Source organism: Cyprinodon tularosa, unplaced genomic scaffold (assembly GCF_016077235.1).
Source record: "Cyprinodon tularosa strain WSP-4 unplaced genomic scaffold, ASM1607723v1 ctg214, whole genome shotgun sequence".
NCBI classification, from domain to species: domain Eukaryota; kingdom Metazoa; phylum Chordata; class Actinopteri; order Cyprinodontiformes; family Cyprinodontidae; genus Cyprinodon; species Cyprinodon tularosa.
The window spans coordinates 1,022,498-1,044,198 of NW_024038796.1; the positions used below are offsets into that span (position 1 = coordinate 1,022,498).

Genomic DNA, 21,701 nt, shown 5'->3' on the forward strand with positions numbered 1-21,701 from the left:
CATGTTTCCATGGACCCATTTATAGATTATATAATTACCATGTGAATGGCACAAACAGCTTTCTGGAAACCAAAGTTTACATCATACCATTTCTTTAAAACAGATTAGTCATAGTTTAATGGTTTTGCAGAAAGACAAGAGGAACACAATTGGTATGAGTGTAATGAGATAAAGGTTAGAGTCTTTATTACAAATAAAACCAAAACAGTTTAAATGTTACAGATGTTTTAGGTTCATTAAGCAACACATTTTAGAGATGAAAGAGAAGAGATATTATCCAACAAATCTCTCCAAAATCTCATAAAAAGGCACAGTTCTTTGCATATTGAAAGGAAATATTTCTGGCTTTTATTAGTATTAATCTGACACCTAGACTAGGTTGGATTAGAACAATTAGCTGTTAATTATCTTTGGTAAATATCTAATACATATAGCAACAGACAATCAGAGTGATCCAAACAATTGATCAACTATAGAAACACAGGATTCTGCACAATTACTTCTCTACATCCCAAACCGTTTTGCATAGCTTGGTTAAATGCATAAATACAAAATTATATAAGACACGTAGTGCAGTAGCTACTTGCTTTTAGCTGCTGGTTTTCTGAACAGCCCCTGCAGCAACAATGAGCACATTAGTTCTGAAAGGACTGAAAGGCAGTGTGATATCCCACAGTGTTAGCTACAAGGTGATGGCTGTTGGTTACAGAAGCTTTCAAAAAGGATAAAAAAAAAAAAAAGGAATATAATGATTAAGACTTCAGTGGTGGAAGGAAAGATACACACATGTGAAACAGTTGAAAAAGGATGGGTATGAGATGAATCACCAGGAAGCAGTAGAGTCCAGACAAAGGATCAGAGAAGAGGTAACTAAAAAGCTATAGTGTGCTCTGTCCTTTACATCAAGTTTATTAAGGCTGGTTTAAAACAAACCCAATCAATCTGCTGTACCTTAGAGTTAAATAAAGACTTTAATTTCAAATATAATAAGACTTCACTGCTTGTTACTACAGCAGATCTTCTTAAACACCTCAAGCTAATAAAAGTGCATATATTAAAAATACATTCATAGTGCTTCTACCTCTCAGTAGGATGACAACAGTATAAATACATTTCTGATAGAGTTCAGTAGCCTCTCTCTGTTCTCTCACACTGGCTTGGTAACAGTTAGAGACTGCAGGATGGTGGGTTTCTCCTCTATGACCCGGACCAGCAGATTGTCGATGTACTCCTCCAGCTCTGTGATCTTGGCGTCTTTCTTGGAGAGGTCGGTCTGCTGTTTGACCACCAGCTTGATCAGCTCCTCTGTGGTCAGCTGACTGTAAGGGCCGCTTCCCACAGAGTCTTCCAGCTAACAGAAAAAAAAAAGGACAATGAGAACATTTGTAACATCGCCAGTGATCCCTCACACCCCCACCATGAACAGCTCTCCCGGCTGCCCTCTGGGAAGAGGCTTCACACTATTCCAGCAGGATCTGCAACAGCTTTTCCCCACTGCCATCAGACTCTACAACTGTCTAATCTATCTTTCTAAGATTCTGCATCACACTTGAAAACATATTTGCACTACCAACATGGCTGTTTTTTTTCATAATTCCTTTAAATAGAACACAACTCAATGTTCTACTGCATTTTGCACCATATCAATGCCTTTTGTACCGACTTTAAAGTAGTTTTCTTTTTTCTCCTACACTGTTTACATTCTGTTCACTGCTGCACTTTATAAATGGAAATGCTTGTTTCACTGCTAAGCTGCTCAATCACTGTTGAAAAACTTGTATAGAAATTTTGTTTTGTATACACTCTGTATAAAAAATGACAATAAAGGTTCTCTAAATCTTTAGGTTTAAGGAGTTGATTTTATATCTGGTGAGATTCTGATTGGATGGAACAGAAGTGGGATAGAGAAGGATGGTTTCGACTGGATCACCATTCATTCAAGAATGTATTCATCTCTTTTACTCTGATATTACCAAAAATATGGTGCATTCAATCTTTTAGTGAAATCCCACAATTCATTCTGAATTTTTTATTTTTTTTCTTCCAGTCTATAAAACATTGTTTACCTTAATTTTTTCAGGGGTAGTGTCCCAAACTTTGATCTCTTTAGCAGCAGGGGAGCTGGTGGACTGGCTATCAGATGAACTCATGGGCTTCACTGGATGAGGCCTGTTGAAGAAGACAATAAGTGTAGATTAACTTAAACCGAATAGAGAGTTACAGCAGAGCTGGTGTTCACAATGTCAACATTCCATAATAAGCAGATCAAGAAATGTAAAATTAAAGAGGTCATATTATGCTTTTTAGGTTTCTTTGTTCTAGTTTTTCAGGACACATTGCTAAAGAGCTGCATAACTGCTGGAGCAAAGTAAACTTTTCTGGAAAAAGAGATTTTACATAAGCTTAAAAAATGTTTCACAAAAGAAAAACAAAACCACTGAAATGCCAACCCCCTGTAATTCTCATATTAAACTGTAACCTGTAAATAAGCATAATATGGACTCTTGAAGGCCATGAACTTTATGGTGATTCCAGACTCAAAGAAATAAAACAAAAATCAGAATGAGGACAGTTTCCAAAAGCCAGAGACAACAGTTGAACCCATGATCCAAATGAAAAACCTCTCCTCCTTTCTCCAATGTTAAAGCACCGTGCTGAAAGCAGTTTGATCATGAATGAATCAGAACCAAAAGTTCACAAAAGAAGACTCCGTAATCAGCCCGGTCAATCTCACCTGCGTGGACTCAATCCTAGCCCACCTCCATTGTTACTCTGAGTACTGACAGGCTGGGCTTCGGAGGGAGACACCCACGCTTTCAACAGCGGTTTTCCTGGTTCCTCCAGAACAACAGAGAGGGGCTGGGAGGAAGGAAACGCTGACTGAGAAGGATCCTCCTCTCCATAGAGACCATTTTCTGGTTTGAGGTCACTTTCAGGCTGCGCTGGGGCGAATGCTTTGCTGCCCCCTCTTGCAGAGACCACTTGACTGGTTGTGGTTGAGGCTGTCGGCTCTTTAGATTCTGGTTCTTGTTGGGATGTGAAAATGTTCTCAGAGCGAATGGAAGGCAGGGGAATTTTTCTTCTTGATGAATTCCTCCTCTGAAAGGCAGGACTGCCTGGGTTTGAATGTTCATCCTTTTTTCTGCTCTGGGCTTGTTTGACTGAATCATTGCCATTCAAATTAGCCAATGTGTCAGCCTGCTTCTCCTGATTAAAGCCGTTATCAGAATTATCTGTCTGCTCTCTCCGCACATTTCCTGATTCTTGATCAGGCTTCAGCTTTCCTCTGGAGTCTTGAGATAGGCGCTCAGAGTTGGAATACTGAAGAAAGTTTGCAAAGTTTTCCCTTTCCTTTTTGTTCATGCTGCTCATATTTAAACTGGAGGTTTGGACGCTGGGCTTCACAGCAGATTCCTTCTGCTTGGCTGGCTCCGTGCCACTAACCCTTTGTCTGGGTTTAGCGGTCGGTGCTTCCTTGTTTGAGGAGACTTGTGGTTTCCTTTGATCATCTAATGGAGCTGTATCAGCAGCCGATCTGCTGGGTGGTCTGGATGTAGGTGTGGCTGCAGCTGGGGAATGCGGCTCCTTCCTTTCTTCATCTTTTGACGTTCTGCTGCTTGCTGTGGTGGTTGTTTTAGACGTAGGTGAAAGAGACTTCAGGAGAGAGTGTGGCGTGACCTTCTGGCCATGTCTTTGACTGGACTCGACCGCTGAAGGAGGGACTTGAGAGGCAGAATGCCGAGGTGGAGCTGGGGCTGCAAATTTCTTTGTTGACACAGGTTTGGTCTCCTGATGTTTCCTGATATCAGGATTTTCTTGCACTTCGTGCAACCTAGACCTCGTCTGATCCACTGGTCCATCCACACTCATCTCAGGACCCATAAGCTCAGGTGTACAGTCTCCATGCTTCTTACTGAACTCTGAGACTAAGTTATCCCATCGAGTTTCGCCCTGCACTCCGTGTCTCTTCTGAGGAAAGAGTGTATTATAATCTGGAAGCGGTGGAGAAACCTTTCTTTGCTGCGAATCATCATCTTCTACATAAGCAGGGTTCTTGAACTCTCTGACCGGAACCTGATCTCTTCCAGAATGGGTTCTGTGTCCAGAATACAAAGGTGGTAAAGGTGATCTTCTCCTCTGATCCGCCATGGTGTCAAAAGATCCTTCAGAGTCGACGATCGATAAATCTTCTGTGCTGCCACGCGGAGAACCGGACGGACTTTGTCTGGCGTTAGGGGGGGCCACCGATGAGTGCAAGCTGGAGAAGGTATCAGGGGACTCCAAGGAAACGCTAGAGAGGGTAGCCTCCGATTGGTTTGGGGAAGGACATGGCTGACTGGTGCTTTGGTAGTCAGCAGGTTCAGACTCCAAAATTTGAGGCAATCTGCCAGGGAGTGAAAAAAAAGGCCTACAGGTCAGTGTGACCAAAGTCTCTTTCAACGTTCAACCCATCACCAGTTAAACCAGGGCATCACATTTCGCTAAATGGCTTTATGACCATTTTAAAGTAACACAGATGGCAAAGACTAGAGATGTACCAACTTTCCTCTGAAATACATCAAACTAAGAAATAATCTTTATTCATTAGACACATCTATCAGCTTCCTGCAGGTTCAGGTGATTATGAAACATTTTTGTGGAAATTCTTGAAATCCTTTTCATTTCCTCATCAAAGCTTGTTTCCTTTATGTTTTATCTCAATTATGGAAACATTCAGTCATAACTGTAACCATTTGGCTGATAGGAGCCCTGACTAATGCATCTCTGATCAAAAGTATTCACAAAATAAAGTTGGGACCCATAAAGGTAATAACCAACACCCATGTGAAGTTTATCACGTTTCTATTTTTAGCTGCTGTTTGACATGACTGGACGCCACAATGAGATCATCACCTATTAGATACAATAAGAAAAACAGCACCGAACCACAATTTAAAGAAAGCAAACCATGTGGAAGGTGACCTTCAACAGGACACAACTAGCTGCTCTGTCTACAACTTCATATCTCTAAAACCTTTAGGAAAAGTTGTAAAAAGAGGAAACAACAAAACTCATCTTACCATTGTGATCAAAAAGCTTCCAGCTCAGACCAAGAGACAAGCAAAGAGGAAAAAAACAACTAAAAAACCAATTTCAGTCACCCCAGAGCTCCTCACAGAGAGGAGACACTATCGCTCAGTGGCTGCTTATGGCCGTTGTTCTCTACACAACCTGTTCAGCAGCATCTTTTCAAACACCAACCACGCCTACATTCTCAGACCAGACAAAACTAGTTTAACAGGTCTGTCAACCACCGGCTGGCAGTCTGAGTTAAGCTGATACAAGACAGTAAAAAGACAGATTCACAGATTAATAATAAACAGGGGGGGGGTTCCCAGGTTTCAGGATTTTGCAAGCAGGATGTTGAGAAAAGCAGAAATTGTTTCTAACAATGTTTCTCATATCTGTGCATCTTGCTTCAGTTTGAGTTTTGTCCTTTCTGCAATGCTCCAGTTAAAACAAAACAGAAAAAAACCCGTGGTCAGGTATTTACATTTCAGTCAACCAAGCCCATGAGGAAAGGACTCCTCGGTGTCATAACATTGCTGCGAATAGAATTACGTAACTGTGGTGCAGTTTGGTGTAAACAGTGCTACAGAGATAGATGCAGGCCTACCTGGGTTTGACTGCAGACACTTTAGCGGTGCGGTTTTGGAAGACCGTGGAAGAGGGCGTTTGTGGGTTCCGGCTGAATTTCAGGGGATCAGACGGACTTTGGTTGGTGGCAGCTGGAGGATCTGAGTGGACGGGGATGTCCTGGAATGGATTTGTGTTGTGGGACACTGACTCAGTGCGAGGGGCTGTGACAGGAGGCTGCTCCTCTTTGGTCTGCTGATGGACGTCGTCCTTCTTTTCCTCCTTCTTTCTTATCATTCCGAACAGAGAAGTGAGCCTCTCAGTCATGGAGGCCTCCTCTTGGTGTTTGTGCTCCTCTCCTTTTCGCCGTTCCTCCTCAAGCCTCTGGTTTTCAGCTGCTTCCAGCCTCCTGCGCTCTTCCTCCTCTTCCTGTTTTTTTCTCCTGGCTTGATCCTCCAAATAGCGTCTTCTCCTCTCCTGCTCCTCCTGTTGTCTTCTCTGCTCTTCTTCCTGCAGTCTCCTGGCCTCTACCTTATATTTCTCCTCTTCCTGCAGCCTCTTGGCCTCTGCGATGCGCTTTTCCTCTGCCTGCCTTCTATTCTCCTCCTCTTGATGGTGCTGTTGCGCCTGTAGAGTTTTATCTGTGGATGTGTTAACATATAAGGGCGCTTGTGTGCCTTTATTGATATCTGCAGAGGCGTCAGATGTGTGTTTGTGGATATCCTCCACCGAGCCTAGGCCTGAGCTGTTCAGACTGAGAGTAGATCCAGTTTTAGCTTCTGGTTCCTCAGTGTAGACATGGCTGCCATTGATGCACAGGTTGTTCAGCTCACTGTTGCTCTGCTTGGAGCGGCCCAGTAAAGAGAAACCACCCAGAGAAACCTTGCTGTCAGAGCTGCCTGTTCGCTTGTGTCCTAGGAGTTTGAATTTCTTTTTTCCTGTGGGAGGACAAACAGGGAAGCATGATGTCATTGTTGAGATGGAAATCACCCTTATTCAAATAGCAATGCACAGCACTCAGAAGCCAGAAATGTCAACATAAACAGTGCAAACAGGGTGTGGAGAGGTTGAATTACCTTCAGAGGAATCGATATTGAGGCCAGACGAGCGGCTGGCAGAGAGGGACGAGTTCTTTTCAGGGAGGGTCCCGAGTGTGGACATGGACTGGGAGATGTTACGCTGCAAGTTTGATTTAGAGGCGAAGGGATTCTTTATTTTAGGTTTCTTCTTTCCAACAGAGGTCTGATTAAGCGACTGTGCATCAGCTTCCCCCTCGCTGTCTGTGAGCACCTGGCTGACAGGGGGGACGATGGCAGACACCGAGTCAGAGGGGCCCTCCTTCTTTTTTCCACGGACTTTGTCCTTCAGCTTAGAGATGCGAGAGCGCGGCTTGTCCTCCATCGAAAGGTCAAACATGCTGGCTGACATGTTGTTTCTCATGAACTGGATATCTAGGAGCACCTCCCCTCGCACCTTGTCCTCCTTTCCAGACTTGTTCACCAGCTTGTACCAGCTGAAATTAAATCAGAACGTCACACATGAAGATCAAATGACATTTATTTTTTTAACCACAAAAAAAATAAGTTAATATGCACAAAAAACTCGCCTCGAACAGACCTCATCAAGCATTTACTCCTTAAAAAATGTTTCCATTCATATTATGGTAATATTTAAACAGTAATCTCAGACATTTATTAAATGTAAAACTGCTTCAGACGTCAATACAGACTTGATCTGCACAAAATACCACAGGCGTTGAAGATGGACATTTCTAAGACTGTCTTCTGGATGGGATTATCTACGGAGTGCAACATGTTTTATATTAAATTTTAGAATAATTGAAGTGTAGACGAAATATCAGGTGTGAGCATTACACCAACATGAAATATATAAAGTCCCTCACCTGGTTTTATGTTAAATTTAAATAACTCTACCCAATACATGCAGCTCCTAAGATTTTAAATATTTTGACTTTAGAATTAAAAGATTGACTGATGCAGTGTTGGAGGCCAACTGAGTCTAACTGATCCCCAATATATGATTAAAATAAAAGCAGATATTGTTTTTTATTCCTTCAAAAAAAAGGTTTTGTCTGAATACTTCTCAGTAAATGTTTGAATATAAGAAACAAAACAAAGGAAAAATACTGTTCCCCATCCTCATTTTGATGACAGATGGTTCTATGAAAACCTTAAAACTTATTTCACGGTTTGATTTTTTTTTTTAAACAAACTATTTCTTAATTATAAAATGTATTATGTGGCAAAGTGGTGTATGATGATTTTACTTGAAATTTCATAGTTGTGCAGCAATAAGCACTGATGTAGGACAATGATGAAATCATTCATATATAAACTAAAATAATAATGTAATGTTTTTATTTTTATTTTTTCTGACACTGTTTTTATGCTTTTGTACGGTGACCTTGAGTGTCCAGAAAGGCGCCTTTTTAATTAAAATGTATTATTATTATAAAAACAAAACAAAACAAAAAAAGCTTAAATGCTTTCTGACCCCAATAATAAAAAATAAATAAAACAAAAATAGCATCAACACAACCATTTAGTACAACTACTTTACGGCTCCTGCTCACTGATGTTATTACCTCTAGATCAGAAAACTCAAAGAACTGTAAATGTTGGATTGTAATTTTGACTCTAGCTCATTTTGTCTAACATTACAACTCACAGGTGGTCTGTTTGCTTAGCAATCAGCTACCTCAATGTTCCTGATGTTCACAACCTGAAACATTTAGAGTTATATATATATATAATATTTTGCTGAATTATTCAAGGTTCTTTTCATGAATCATTCCACTTACTACAGAAAGGCATTCTGACAATAAAAACAGCTGCACAGTAGTGTTTGTGTGCTTTTCTAAGTCTTTATGTTAATTTATCATCTGTTATCAACTCTAGCTGTGAACAAGCAGGACGCAATAGAAAAAATGTCCTTCTGGACAAATAAGACTAAAGCAGTATTTTGTACCAACACCAGAAGAATAACTATCAGCACAAAAAAACTCAAACTAATTATCGTTGCTGAGGGTGGGGGTAAGAATTTCAGTTTGTTTTGCTGCGACAAGACCGGAGCACCTTGCTAGACTAGACTGGACAGAAAACCTGTTTGAGAACCAGAGGATTCAGAAGAGACAAAAAACTAAATGGGAAAAGAATACACGAGGGAGACCTAAAAGGCTGGATCTCAGTCCAAAATGTGGAAAAACTTTGTGTGGGCAAAGACCAACAAAACCAAATTAACTGAAGGTATGTCAAACCTTTCAATAATGCCACAGCAGTAAGGTCACCCGAAACAGGGATTCAGGATAAATTACTAAACACAATCCTCTTAAGCTGGTTTAACAAGTTATGGAACCTGGAAAGAGTTGTTTATTTGCACCACAAACCCCCTCCACACATGCGCCTCTGCATCATCGCCTAGTCTTTGTACACAATATCACTGATACTTTAGCTAAAAACAAATGAGGTCATACCATGGAGGCTATTTAAATAATGACCTTCATAACTATCATTAATAAATATTACAGATGCAGAACTAACGGAGCTGTTTTACTACCAGGAATATTTGAACTATATCGGACTTATGACACCATTTAACTTTTTGTTTAGGTAGTTAAAGTCAAAATTGGAGAAAAAACAATTCCAAGAAAATGAGACGCAAATACAGAAAATATAATAAGTTCTGCCCTTTCTCCATATTTGTTGATAAAATAGTCCTATTCCAAAAAGTATTTAATGACTCTCTTACCTCAGAAATTCAACACATAATACTTCATTAAAATTCTTTGAAAAGAGAATCATTTGCCAATTTATTACAAATAGAAAACTAAGAAATCTGATTGACATAAGACTTGATAAAAAAAGATAAAACATAAAAAAATTATTAAAAGAAACTAATTGTTATGACTGCGATTTTGGTCTTTAAGGGAAATAAATGTGTGACCATAAAGTTAATTCAGTTCAATCTGCATGAAATGACCTATGATCCGGTTCTAAGAAATACTGAACTTCTACAATACATATACTGTTCACAACTCTACAACAAAGCTGCACTCAAAATAACTTCTTTTTAAATACGTCATGTTTGTTGAAATGAAAAAACCGTCCAATTAGAGTGGCGTCATTAATCCGAGTACAGCTTCCACGTGCTGCTGGAGGGGCTAAAACGGGTGCAAACAAAGCCTGACAATTACTGCATTGTTAAGCCCACACCCCAGAGCCCGTTTGTTGCACTGCATCACCACTTATTGTCCGCAACGGTAAGAAAGAGAGTTCTGGACAGCCCCCTTTAAACACTCACCAAAACAAACACAGTGATTACAGGTGGGTCAATTCTGGTTTAGCAAGTCAACTTGCTCAGATGTGCATACAATAACACCGAGTACAAGCTGCCAGTATGGACAGAATCAGTGCATCTCTTAATCAAATTTCTTAATATTTGCCTAACTTATCCATTTAATCTTTGTAGCGAAAAACCTGCTTTAAATAAATCCCAGTACAAACATTTGTGCAAAAATCTTCAAATTTGGGATCTGCAGCACGTGTGATTTCTTCTTGCCGCAGCATGTTATGGAAAAATTAAAAAAAAACAGTCAGGAAGCAAGTGTGGGAGTGACCCAACATTCCTCTGAATGTGCAGAGAGAATCTGCACAGTATGTACAGTACAGTAATAAGCTAAAACTACAAAGAGTTTAACTCAAACATTTTTCATCCTCCCACCTCAAACCAGAAGGGCTGAGTCAAACAATTACTAATGAAGTCAGACCATGAAGAAAGGCAGACAACACTTTTCAGTCAGTCAAGAAATGTTTTGCTGCTGTTGTTCAAAGCAATTCCAGGAGGGAGTGTACCTCGAGTGAAGACGACGTTATTAAAAAGGATGTCAGGGTGTTTTTAACTTCTGCTTTGTTTGCATATAATAGAGTTAAACCCTGACGTTATGTGCCAACTGGTCCTGCTTTACAGGTTTACTCTAACCGCTGAAAGAACTTCTGTTTTACATATAATTATTAACAGAAGACTTGGATCTTTTTAAGCAGCACCAGTCTAATTAAAGACCACAAAAAATAGGAGAGTTTAAAAAAATCTAAGCAACACCATACTTTTACTGTTAAAATCAATTAACATGATTATTTTTTTGTGGGGGAGATTTATTATCATTATTATATGAAATTATTTTAAAAGGCAAGGAAAGAAAGACGTCTTCTACTTTAAATGAGTTTCGTTAAATATGCTGGTTTTGGTTATGCGTCAATATAGGAAACTTTGAATACAATTGCTAAGCTCTTTGTTTATACAAAAACAGTGTCAGGTGCCTGGACACCTGACACTAGGGAACAGAGCCTGCAAGACCTGCAACTTCCCCACAGGTCCTGCTGACCTCGATATACCGCTGGTAACCAGGAAAAACATCCTTAACCATTTTACCTTGATTCAACAAGTTAGAATAAAAAAATAAAATCCGACTAGTTACATAAATATGTTTCTTAATGGTGTGTTTTAATCGCTGTTACAGTCATTGTATAAAGGTAACAACCAGTAACATCTTAAAATAGTTCAAGTATCTCCATAACCTGTGAATGTGACTCCATTTATATATTGAATCCCCTGATTATCAACCTTATAAGCACTCGGTTTATCGTTCATTAAGAGAAATTTTTCACAGTAAATGACTAAAAACTGCTGACAGAAACACTACATGAGATTTTTTTTCAAACAGCCTCATTTAGCACGGACCTTTAGATACTTCAAATTTTTTGTTGTATTAATAGGGCTTAAACTGTTTAAGTTTCACAGATTTCAGTTCTATCAAGGCACGTGTTCTCTAAATAGGGCTCAGAATACAGTTACAGTACTCAAGTGGCTGATGGAGAAAATCTGTACTGGCTAAAATTTGACAAAGCACTACTACAGTAGTTAGTCTTTGATTTACCAGAGTAAAGAAAGAAAAACAATAAATTAAATAACTTACATAAGTGAAAACTAAGGGTGAGTATCGGCATGGGTGTTGTTATACGATACGTGTCACTATACGATATCGCAATATCACTATATTAGCACTCCAATTAAGGATTATTTTGGAAATTGATTAATCTATTGAGTATTTTCTCAATAATTGATAGCCAAAGGTTTATTAAAGGCTTTTTGCAAAATTAAACCAGGTGAAACTAAAAATTTTCTGCTTGAGGAAACTACGCATATCTTAAATGTTTCAATATTTATTTTATTTTACAATTTTGCTATAATTGCTACTTAAAGCTGTTTCTCTGTCACTTAAAGGTATGTTTTAGAGTTTCAACTATCCAGGTAATGACTCATTAATAAATTAGTTGACGATTATTTCAATAATCGATTGATTATGATTAATTGGATTGTTTCAGCCCTATACTATATGTATACTATATATATGGTCACATATGCAATATTTTTCCCAGCTATCAAAATTAAATGTATAGATTAAAAAAAAAAGTTCTGTATATTTTTTTTTACCAGAAGATATTGATCATTTAGTTGTTTTGGTATCCATGTTGTTAGGGGTTTGAGTCAGTCTAAGTCCTCTACCGTGACTGCCTCAACTACAGATAAAGGCGCTGCGCCGCACAGCAAAAGGGCTCCAAAGAGCTATCTGCTAGAGTGGAGGTGCAAAGGTAGTCCATTTTCACTCATTGTTTTAGGTAAAAATGATTTGTCATCTTAAAAATGATACTAGGAAGTGAAAGATTGATATTATATCGGGCAAATCACGATCACAAGATATTGGCAGAACGATTTCCCCCCCCACACCCCTAGTAAAACACATAACCTCCCAATTTATTTCATCCATCATTTAAAAAAAAAAAAGCACAGCTGCTTTTCACTGGAAATATGACAATACCTCACCATTATCATTTTTCCTGCTAACTTTATTTGCAAACATCCAGTAGCATCTCAGGGGTATCGCTTCCTCTAACAAGCAGGTTGTAATAATTTTAGCCTGTTCTGCTTAACAAAGTGTGCCTACCACTGTGGTTTTTGGGTTGATTAAAATTTCCCACCACTTCTTTTATTTAACTGCATCTGACCACTGCTAGGGGCCATTCATAGGTTACCCCTTACTGGTGATTTCCTGGTCAAATACAGGGAAAAGTGTTTTTTTTTAAACAACTTTTTTTTCCATTCTCTAAATGAATAAACAAGCCAAATGTTTCCCAATGCCACTTTCCGGAGGTTATTAAAAACACTTTCACATTGTTTTCCTCTTATTTCTACAGATGCACTGTAAAAAATAATAGAAATCTGGTTTGCCATGATTTTCTTTTGTTAAGCCACAAAGAAATTTGTAAAACCTCAAGGTTGTCCACATTTCCAACAAAAGCACTTTAGGAAAAATAAAAAAGGCGAGAGTTATTAGTTTGGATGCATTTATTGGATGTCTGAGTTTACTCCATTCAAAATGACGTCTGATCAGTACTGAAGTGGGGCCAAGTCTGAAGACATTTCAAGAGAGCACAAGCATTAAAAGCCTACAAAGGGAATCATTGTTGGAAAATATAAGAACCAGATATGTGGGGTAATGCTTTCATCATATATAACTAATGGATAATTATTCAGGTTTTCAAGTAAAATAATCAAGACTCCTAAAACATTAAAGCAGGTAACTCATTCCAAAGCCAACAGAATAGCTAGCTTTCAGGTAGAATACAAAGGTTTCAATGTCACACACCGTCTCACCACAATGAGAAGCAGGATAGTAATCTAACACCATCTACTTCAAGGAAAAAGCAGAACATCCGATCCCAGTTTGGATGTTGAATCCTGAGGAGTCAGAGTGAGCAATTAAGGAAGGGAGAAGCAAAGGAGGAAACAGCGAGGGTTGAACTTCGCTACAAAACTATAAAAACAAACTGAGCAAACATTAGATAAAACTTAAAGCTTGATGACAGCCAAAGCCATATAATGAGGTCATTTCAGTGTGGTAACAGAGCTCATAATCTCTAGCACTCAGTCTTTCCAAAGGTCACTTTAAAAATAAAGACAAATTGAGGAAACAAACCAAGAGTGACGTTAACAGAGCCCAAAATAAGACGCTCATTTTTAAATTTTTTCGCACAAAAGAGGGTGTGTGCCTCTCAGTTCAACACCAAGGCAGTGTTTTTATTTTGACTCGTATTACACCCTTCAGTACGTCAAACAATAAATGCCCTCCTCATACGTGTAACACATATCTGGGTGTGTAAATATGCAGAGACTAAGCATTTCCCAGCAAACGTGAGATTATCTGCCGCACCGTGAACGGATGATTTCTAGGTAAGCCTCTGTCATCAAGGTCATAATGTTGGCTTCAGACCAATTTATGAAGTGAGAGTTCAGACAAATATTCAAAACAACTTTAATGGCTGCATACCAAGCAGTTAAATGTTTTTTTTTTCTAAATTACAGGGAAGCAGATATAAGATATTTTGTTAAAGTTCAACTTTGTGGAATGTAAGAAACAAGGACAAATCAAACATTTATGTTTTTAAAATCAGTAATACATCCCTGCTGCTTTCAGTTCTAAAAGGGCTGACATTTGGACGTAGTTTAATGATTATACGCCTTATCTAGGCAATGCTACTGGAGTCCAACTTTAACTCTAATCGGCTGCTGGTTCAACAAATCTGATTTGAATGAAAAACACATTTCAGGGTCTCTAGAGGATTCACTGACATCCCGAGGAGTCATTCTGATCAGTTATGAATCAAACACATTAATCCAGGAGTATAAAAAAACTTTCCAAGTTTGCAAACAGACACCACTGGCCTCTATTGAACTCAGGACCACTAAGGTTCAACCCAGATCAGGTTCCTTTATACAAAAGAGAAAACAGGGACGGCTTTCACTGGTGCTGGTCGGTTAAATAAAAAGATATTGAAACAAGCAATAAAGTTTTCCAATTTTTCTTTTTAACAGTGTCCTGTCTGGTGATCTGGCAATAAGAATAATCGTCTTGATGCCAAAAGGAGCCCAACAGATTTTGCTTTCACAAGTGGAGCAGTACGGCTATCACCATAGTGTTCCGCTTGATCTAAGCATATATATCGCTTTATTATAATTCATGCAGGGAGTATTACAGATTTTATGGACACTGCAATGTAAGAATAACACGAAAGGAAAAAACAAAAAAAGGAGAAATTATGAAAGAAAGAGGGAATAAAATGGAGATAACAATAAAACACCTTCAGTCTGCTTCATCACCCGCAAAGAGATGTAAAAAGAACAGCACAACCGATGGATATAGTATAAGAGATACAATAAAGTAGCACCTTGACACTACCATTATTTAATCTGACATCTATACTGTGGTAGGTGAAGGTAAGAATATGGGCTTTCTGTATGGAAGTGAATCTCCAAGTACCTGGAGCCAAGCTAACCTGACTCCGCCAGATGGATTTGCTCCGCATATCCATCTGGAAACCTTCCGTTGAAGTAATTTTGGGAAGGGGCGAAAATACTGGTTAGCTGATTGGCCTATGTTGGTGATAGATGGGCCAAATAAACCAATCAGATCAACGAAGCATATGATGTAACTGTGCAACGACGAAAACACAACCACAAGCCAGGCTACTCTTGCCGAAACCACTCAGGAGAAGAGAAGAGCAAAAACATCTTTTCCTCTGAGAAAAGCCTCCAGAGCAGTGTTTTGCTCTTCTTTCAGTGAAGAAATACTCTGTAATTCCGATAAAACTTGGTGGATAGCCACGTTAACGCTAGTTTCATCGGCTGAAGTCGCCATGTTCTTTAGACTGAACTGTCGCGCTTCCCGTTGCGTCACACCTCAACCCGCCTCAAAGCCAACGCTGATTGGACGTTCGTTTGGTGAACGACTCCAAATTTTCTTTAACGGAGAGTCTCCAGACCATACATGGGCAATGTGGAGTCAACAAGTCATCTCCATGTCATGTATTTGTTCTACCCAGCCACTGAAGCAGGTGAGTCCAATCTTCACCGTGAATTAACCTGTGCAGATTGGACTCACCTGGTTAATTGGCTGGGTAGATTAAATACATGACATGGAGATGACTTGTTGACTCCACATTGCCCATGTCTGCTCCAGACTGATCTGCGAGTGAAACCTTGAAAGCTCGCGAGATCAGGATGGTCTCACGAGGCTAGAGCCAAGCACATGTAGTTGTTTGTGTAAATTCACTTGTGCATGTAAAGTTCATCCAAAGGAGAAAAGTTTGCCAAGTTTCTAATATAAGCTTCCCCTTTAATATTCAAGATCGTGAACTTATTGCTGTTGGGAAAGATAATGAACGAGGAAATGGAGATCGTATTCAAATATGCCATGTGATTGGGCCTTTTGAATTGGAGCTGGCGTGTACTGATCCTGTTCAGGTTGATTTAGGGTCAGCGGCCTGTGGGAAATGAGGAAACCTGTACATTCAAAACAGAGGAAAAGCTACAGGTGCTGGTCATAAAATTAGAATATCATGAAAAAGTAGATTGATTTCAGTAATTCCATTTAAAAAGTGAAACTTGTATATTATATTCATACATTACATACAAACTCATATATTTCAGATGTTTATTTTGTTTAATTTTGATGATTACAAATGACAACAAATGAAAATCTCAAATTCATCATATCAGAAAATTAGAATATTACTGAAGACCAATAAAAACAAAGGATTTATAGAAATGTTGGCCAACTGAAAAGTATGAACATGAAAAGTATGAGCATGTACAGCACTCAGTATTTAGTTGGGCCTCCTTTGGCCTGTATTACTGCAGCAATGCGGCGTGGCATGGAGTCGATCAGTCTGTGGCACTGCTCAGGTGTTATGATAGCCCAGGTTGCTCTAATAGTGGCTTTTAGCTCTTCTGAATTGTTGGGTCTGGTGTATTGCATCTTCTTCTTCACAATACCCCATAGATTTTCTATGGGGTTAAGGTCAGGAGAGTTTGCTGGCCAATTAAGAACAGGGATACCATGGTCCTTCAACCAGGTACTGGTAGCTTTGGCACTGTGTGCAGGTGCCAAGTCCTGTTGGAAAATGAAATCTGCATCTCCAAAAAGTTGGTCAGCTGCAGGAAGCATGAAGTGCTCTAAAACTTCCTGGTATGTGGCTGCGTTGACCCTGGACCTCAGAAAACACAATGGACCAACACCAGCAGATGACATGGCACCCCAAACCATCACTGACTGTGGAAACTTTACACTGGACTTCAAGCAACGTGGATGAAGTGCCTCTCTTCTTTTCCTCCAGACTCTGGGACCTTGATTTCCAAAGGAAATCAAAAATTTACTTTCATCAGAGAACATGACTTTGGACCACTCACCAGCAGTCCAGTCTAGGGGTGTAAATCACATCCATCATGGCGATTCGATTCAGTATCGATTTCCTGACCCAACGATTCAATTATTTTCGATACTTAAGAATACACCACGATTCGATTCGATTAATCGATTAATCGGTAAAAAATTTTTTTATTATTATTATTTTTTTTTTTTTTACACCTTACAGGCTAAACAAAGTTTCAAGTTTGAAATAAATCAATGAAAGCTGTAATATCGTTATGCATTTTCTTTAGAAACAGCAAATAACAGAAGTAGAAAAGCTGCATCAAAAAATACTGTAAAAATACTGCACAATATCAGTGTAATGAGTTCAATGCAATACCTCGGCTCCAAAGAAACTGTCCAACATATTTTTTTAGAATTTAATAAATATACTCAGGAAAGAGAGATGTTGTGTAGAGAGTTAGACAGGAATAAAAGTAAACTAGATATAAGGGAATTGTTTCAAAGGTCATCTGGGGATGTAGTTTTTGGTAGTATTTTTAATTTTCTAAGAAGAACGGGTATTTTAGGGAGAATATAATAGTTTGTCTGGTCCATACTCCATTCTGGAAGGTGGCGGTAATGCACCTATAAGTTGTTTGCCAACCGCCATTAAAAAAAAGAAGAAGAAGAAGGCTCCAGAGTGTTGACGTCACCGACCCCTTGAGAGACGCTCTGCTGCTCCTCTCCCAGATTGTAGCTGACCGCAAACAGTGCACCAGACAGGAGGGCGGCTTGTTTTGTTTTTATGACCGAAATTGCGGAAAACAACTCGTGAAGTTTGACCCGCTAGAAGAGCGAGGTGCGCGAGAACGCTGGGAGCCTTTTTCCAGCTGAATCTCCGCTCTTTTTGCCCCATTGTCCCTCCGTCGTCGGACTAAACTCGCCCCCACTTCCTCGCCGCCTCGGCCGTATCTAGACCCACAGCGTGTAGCTCAGACCACGCTGCAATATTGAGCATAATTTAAAAATGTCTGTGTGAAGCTTGCTGCAACAAACTGCTGTAAGAGTATAACCAGGAAGCGCGGTAGGAGGGCAAAATAAGTTTAGCGGCACCGCAGGGAGGGAGGAGAGTTACGCCCAGGAGAAAATGGATAAAAATAGACCGGAGGAAAAAAAAAAAAACATTAATCGATTATCTTGCGGACGTGTCGATGCATCGGATCGTCGGCTTTTGGATCGATGCATCGATACAAAACGATTATTATTTACACCCCTAGTCCAGTCCTGTTTCTCTTTAGCCCAGGCAAGACGCTTCTGACGCTGTCTGTGGTTCAAGAGTGGCTTGAAACAAGGAATGCGACAGCAGAAACCCATGTCTTTCATACGTCTGTGTGTGGTGGTTCTTGAAGCACTCACTCCAGCTGCAGTCCACTCTTTGTGAATCTCCCCCACATTTTTGAATGGGTTTTGTTTCACAATCCTCTCCAGGGTGCGGTTATCTCTCTTGCTTGTACACTTTTTTCGACCACATCTTTTCCTTCCCTTCGCCTCTCTATTAATGTGCTTGGACACTGAGCTCTGTGAACAGCCAGCCTCTTTAGCGATGACCTTTTGTGTCTTGCCCTCCTTGTGCAAGGTGTCGATGGTCGTCTTTTGGACAACTGTCAAGTCAGCAGTCTTCCCCATGATTGTGTAGCCTATAGAACTAGACTGAAAGACCATTTAAAGGCTTTTGCAGGTGGTTTGAGTTAATTAGCTGATTAGAGTGTGGCACCAGGGGCCATCAATTTTGAACCTTTTCACAATATTCTAATTTTCTGATATGATGAATTTGAGATTTTCATTTGTTGTCATTTGTAATCATCAAAATTAAACAAAATAAACATCTGAAATATATGAGTTTGTATGTAATGTATGAATATAATATACAAGTTTCACTTTTTAAATGGAATTACTGAAATCAATCTACTTTTTCATGATATTCTAATTTTATGACCAGCACCTGTATATGTATGCAGCATGTGAACGAGGGAAAGCATGGCGTTATTTCCCTGCTCTACAACAATCATACAATTATTAGCATTTGGTAATCAAGTTAGTTTTTAAATGACAGCTTGTTATTGGCAATTACTTACATTTTAATTTATAAGTTGATTCAATTTGTCAGGGGTGTTTTTGCATTATTGTATAATGTAATGTCACTTTTTTTTATGTATTTTATGTTTCTATTTAAATAAAAGTGTATTGAAGATTACAAAAGAAATTGTAAGTGTGTCATACCTTTTTGTTTGTGGGACTTTTCTACTTAAAAATTTTAACAATTTACCATCAGTGTGAGAAAGTTTAGTGCTGAATTTATTTGGATTAGCCATATTCTTCCTTTTGTAATATAATAATTCGAGTAAAAGGTATATTCTAAAAAAAAATAATTCTTAAAAGGAACTTTCTACAAGTTACTGTATTGTGTGTAGTTTTGTTTTGTTTTCTTGATCCTGTATTTTTAAAATAATAGCTAAATGTTTGCCAATAACAAAACAGAGCTGAATTAAAAGCAATATCTCCACTTACTCTGTCTTTTTGCGGGACTTATTGTCGTGCAGTTCCAGCAGGTTTATCACAGCCTGGCCCAGGAACTTGTCCAGTCCCACCTGGGCCCGGTGCATGACGATGATGTACAGGGTGCAGCGCTCGGCGTTTCCCGGGTGGAAGAGCGGCAGGTCAAACGAAGCCTCCTCCTTCCACACCGGAGCGACACACTTCTCCGCCACCGAGGTGGAGAACTTGTCTTTGGCCACCTGGATGATGGCGTACGAGTCATTGGTGCCATTTTTCCCCTTGATACGCAGGTTCCGAGCCTGATGAACCGTTACCACGACACTCGTTGGAAACCACTGCTGGCTCTGGTCGAGCAGAGACATCTTTAAAAGTCCGCAAAGTCTCACTTAAAGTTGACCTTAACTGTGTTCCTATCAAATAGTCCTTATTGTGAACTTTAAATTTTCACCTTCGGCGTCCTCTGCTGCTGTAAGTTACCTCAGCGGTTGGTTCTGTTCAGGAAGCTCGGTCTCGCAATGGTCCACCTAACATCAAACTAATCAAACTAACAGACTTTTTGTGAACCTCTGAAAATATACTGTTGACTTGACAACGTCTGCGCGGAACTAACGAGCGTAACTCGAACGGGACATCTTTCTGAATCAGTTTCTGTGAAGCGACATGTCAACACAACTCCCTTCACACTGCTCCGCCAAGTTTCACAGTTCACTTCCCTTATGTCACCAGACCCCGCCCCCGCTCTGCATAAGAGCCTTTGATTGGGTGAAATAAATGTCAAATACTCAATGCCTGAATATGATTAGACAGAGGAAAACTGCATCTGTACCGTTAATTTGTCAGATCTGTCATTATCATGACTGAACACATTTGAGTGATATTTTTCCCTTTATAAACAAAAATCAGGCTATTTAACATTTTAATTAAATAACATGAATTCTCTTTTGAAATGTAATGTATATATATATATATATATATATATATATATATATATATATATATACAGTGTATATATATATATATATATATATATATATATATATATATATATATATATATATATATATATATATATATATATATATACAGTATATATATATATATATATATATATATATATATACAGTATATATATATATATATATATATATATATATATATATACAGTGTATATATATATATATATATATATATATATATATATATATATATATATATATATATATATATATATATATATATATATATATATATATACAGTATATATATATGTCCTCTTTTCAAGGGGAATATCTATCAGTTTGACTACATTTTAATACACATTTCTACTAAATTAATTAAACAGTTTATCCCACATGGGGTTGTCAAAAACAAGTTTATAGACTTTAAGGCAAAGTTAATAAATTGTCAATAGATTAAATGGCAACCATTGCCAAGAGTTAAAACTTAACTTACTTTTAGATTTCCCATAAAAATGTACTTTGTTTTAGGAGTTGGATGTGTCAAAAGTAATTAGGATCCACAGGCACAGGGTGAATATGCAAAGTGTATTTGTGCAGAGGGAGAACAGTTCAACATTATTATGGAGTTAGTAGATGCTGAACAAAAACGATGAGTTGGATCAGGGATGCACTCAAACCAAGTCCCCCCTCAAGGATTAGAAGTATGTGTTGCACTACCAAAAGAAGGGTTCAAATGTGTTAAAGTACAAACAAAACATAATATTTATGTCAATCAGTTCATGTAAAGTGTTGAAAATATTATTTGTATTATTTGTAAGACACCAAGCAATTTTTAACTAAATTATAATTAATTAAGGTGGCAAATAATAAATCTACAAAACAATATCCTTATTTTACATAGATATGTGAGCAGGCCTGGTTTGTTTTGTAGTTTAAAACATTTTGCCAGAGGTATGAGTCACAGTCACATCCTCTGGTTTATGCTGAGGTCATCCTACCCACAAGTTATTCATCACCATGAGCATATTGAAACACCCAGGATTAACAAACTTCGATGTGTAATCCAAAGAAGAATGGAAAACTTCACAGTTTGTTGTGGACATACTGGTTCCTGCTTAGTCCTAAACATACTAAAAAAAAACACACATATATATAAGTCACCAAAGAGTTCTTCAATAATTCTATAAAAAAAAAAAAACTATTTTTGATAAGTTTAATATTTTTGGAAAATGTTTACTTGTAGACGTTTTTAGTGCAGTATGAGCTGTCATTTCATCATTTTATTGCAAAAAAAATAGTGAGAA

General features: G+C 38.5%; 1 protein-coding gene across 2 annotated transcripts; it reads right to left on the bottom strand.

Annotated features, from left to right (window-relative positions):
- Positions 1-153: 153 nt before the first annotated feature.
- Positions 154-19,979, bottom strand: rab11fip1a (RAB11 family interacting protein 1 (class I) a). 2 transcript variants are annotated; one of them, XM_038285692.1, is made up of 6 exons: positions 19,451-19,979; positions 6,693-7,129; positions 5,657-6,554; positions 2,735-4,384; positions 2,067-2,169; positions 154-1,351 (listed from the first exon to the last, which is right to left on the bottom strand). In XM_038285692.1, the coding sequence occupies exons 1-6, from the start codon at positions 19,798-19,800 to the stop codon at positions 1,148-1,150; spliced, it is 3,642 nt and encodes a 1,213-aa protein (XP_038141620.1). In that variant the 5' UTR covers positions 19,801-19,979; the 3' UTR covers positions 154-1,147. The 2 variants fall into 2 exon arrangements, with proteins under 2 accessions (XP_038141620.1, XP_038141621.1); XM_038285693.1 differs by lacking the exon at positions 2,735-4,384.
- Positions 19,980-21,701: the final 1,722 nt, after the last annotated feature.

What these genes read in the sequence shown, in the direction of transcription:
- rab11fip1a (XM_038285692.1), bottom strand. Translation starts at nt 19,800, where the DNA reads ATGTCTCTGCTCGACCAGAGCCAGCAGTGGTTTCCAACGAGTGTCGTG. An exon ending in GTGTCTGCAGTCAAACCCAG is followed by an intron (nt 4,385 to 5,656) that starts GTAGGCCTGCAT and finishes ACTCCCTGGCAG; the next exon opens with ATTGCCTCAAATTTTGGAGT. An exon ending in CTAGGATTGAGTCCACGCAG is followed by an intron (nt 2,170 to 2,734) that starts GTGAGATTGACC and finishes CTTCTTCAACAG; the next exon opens with GCCTCATCCAGTGAAGCCCA.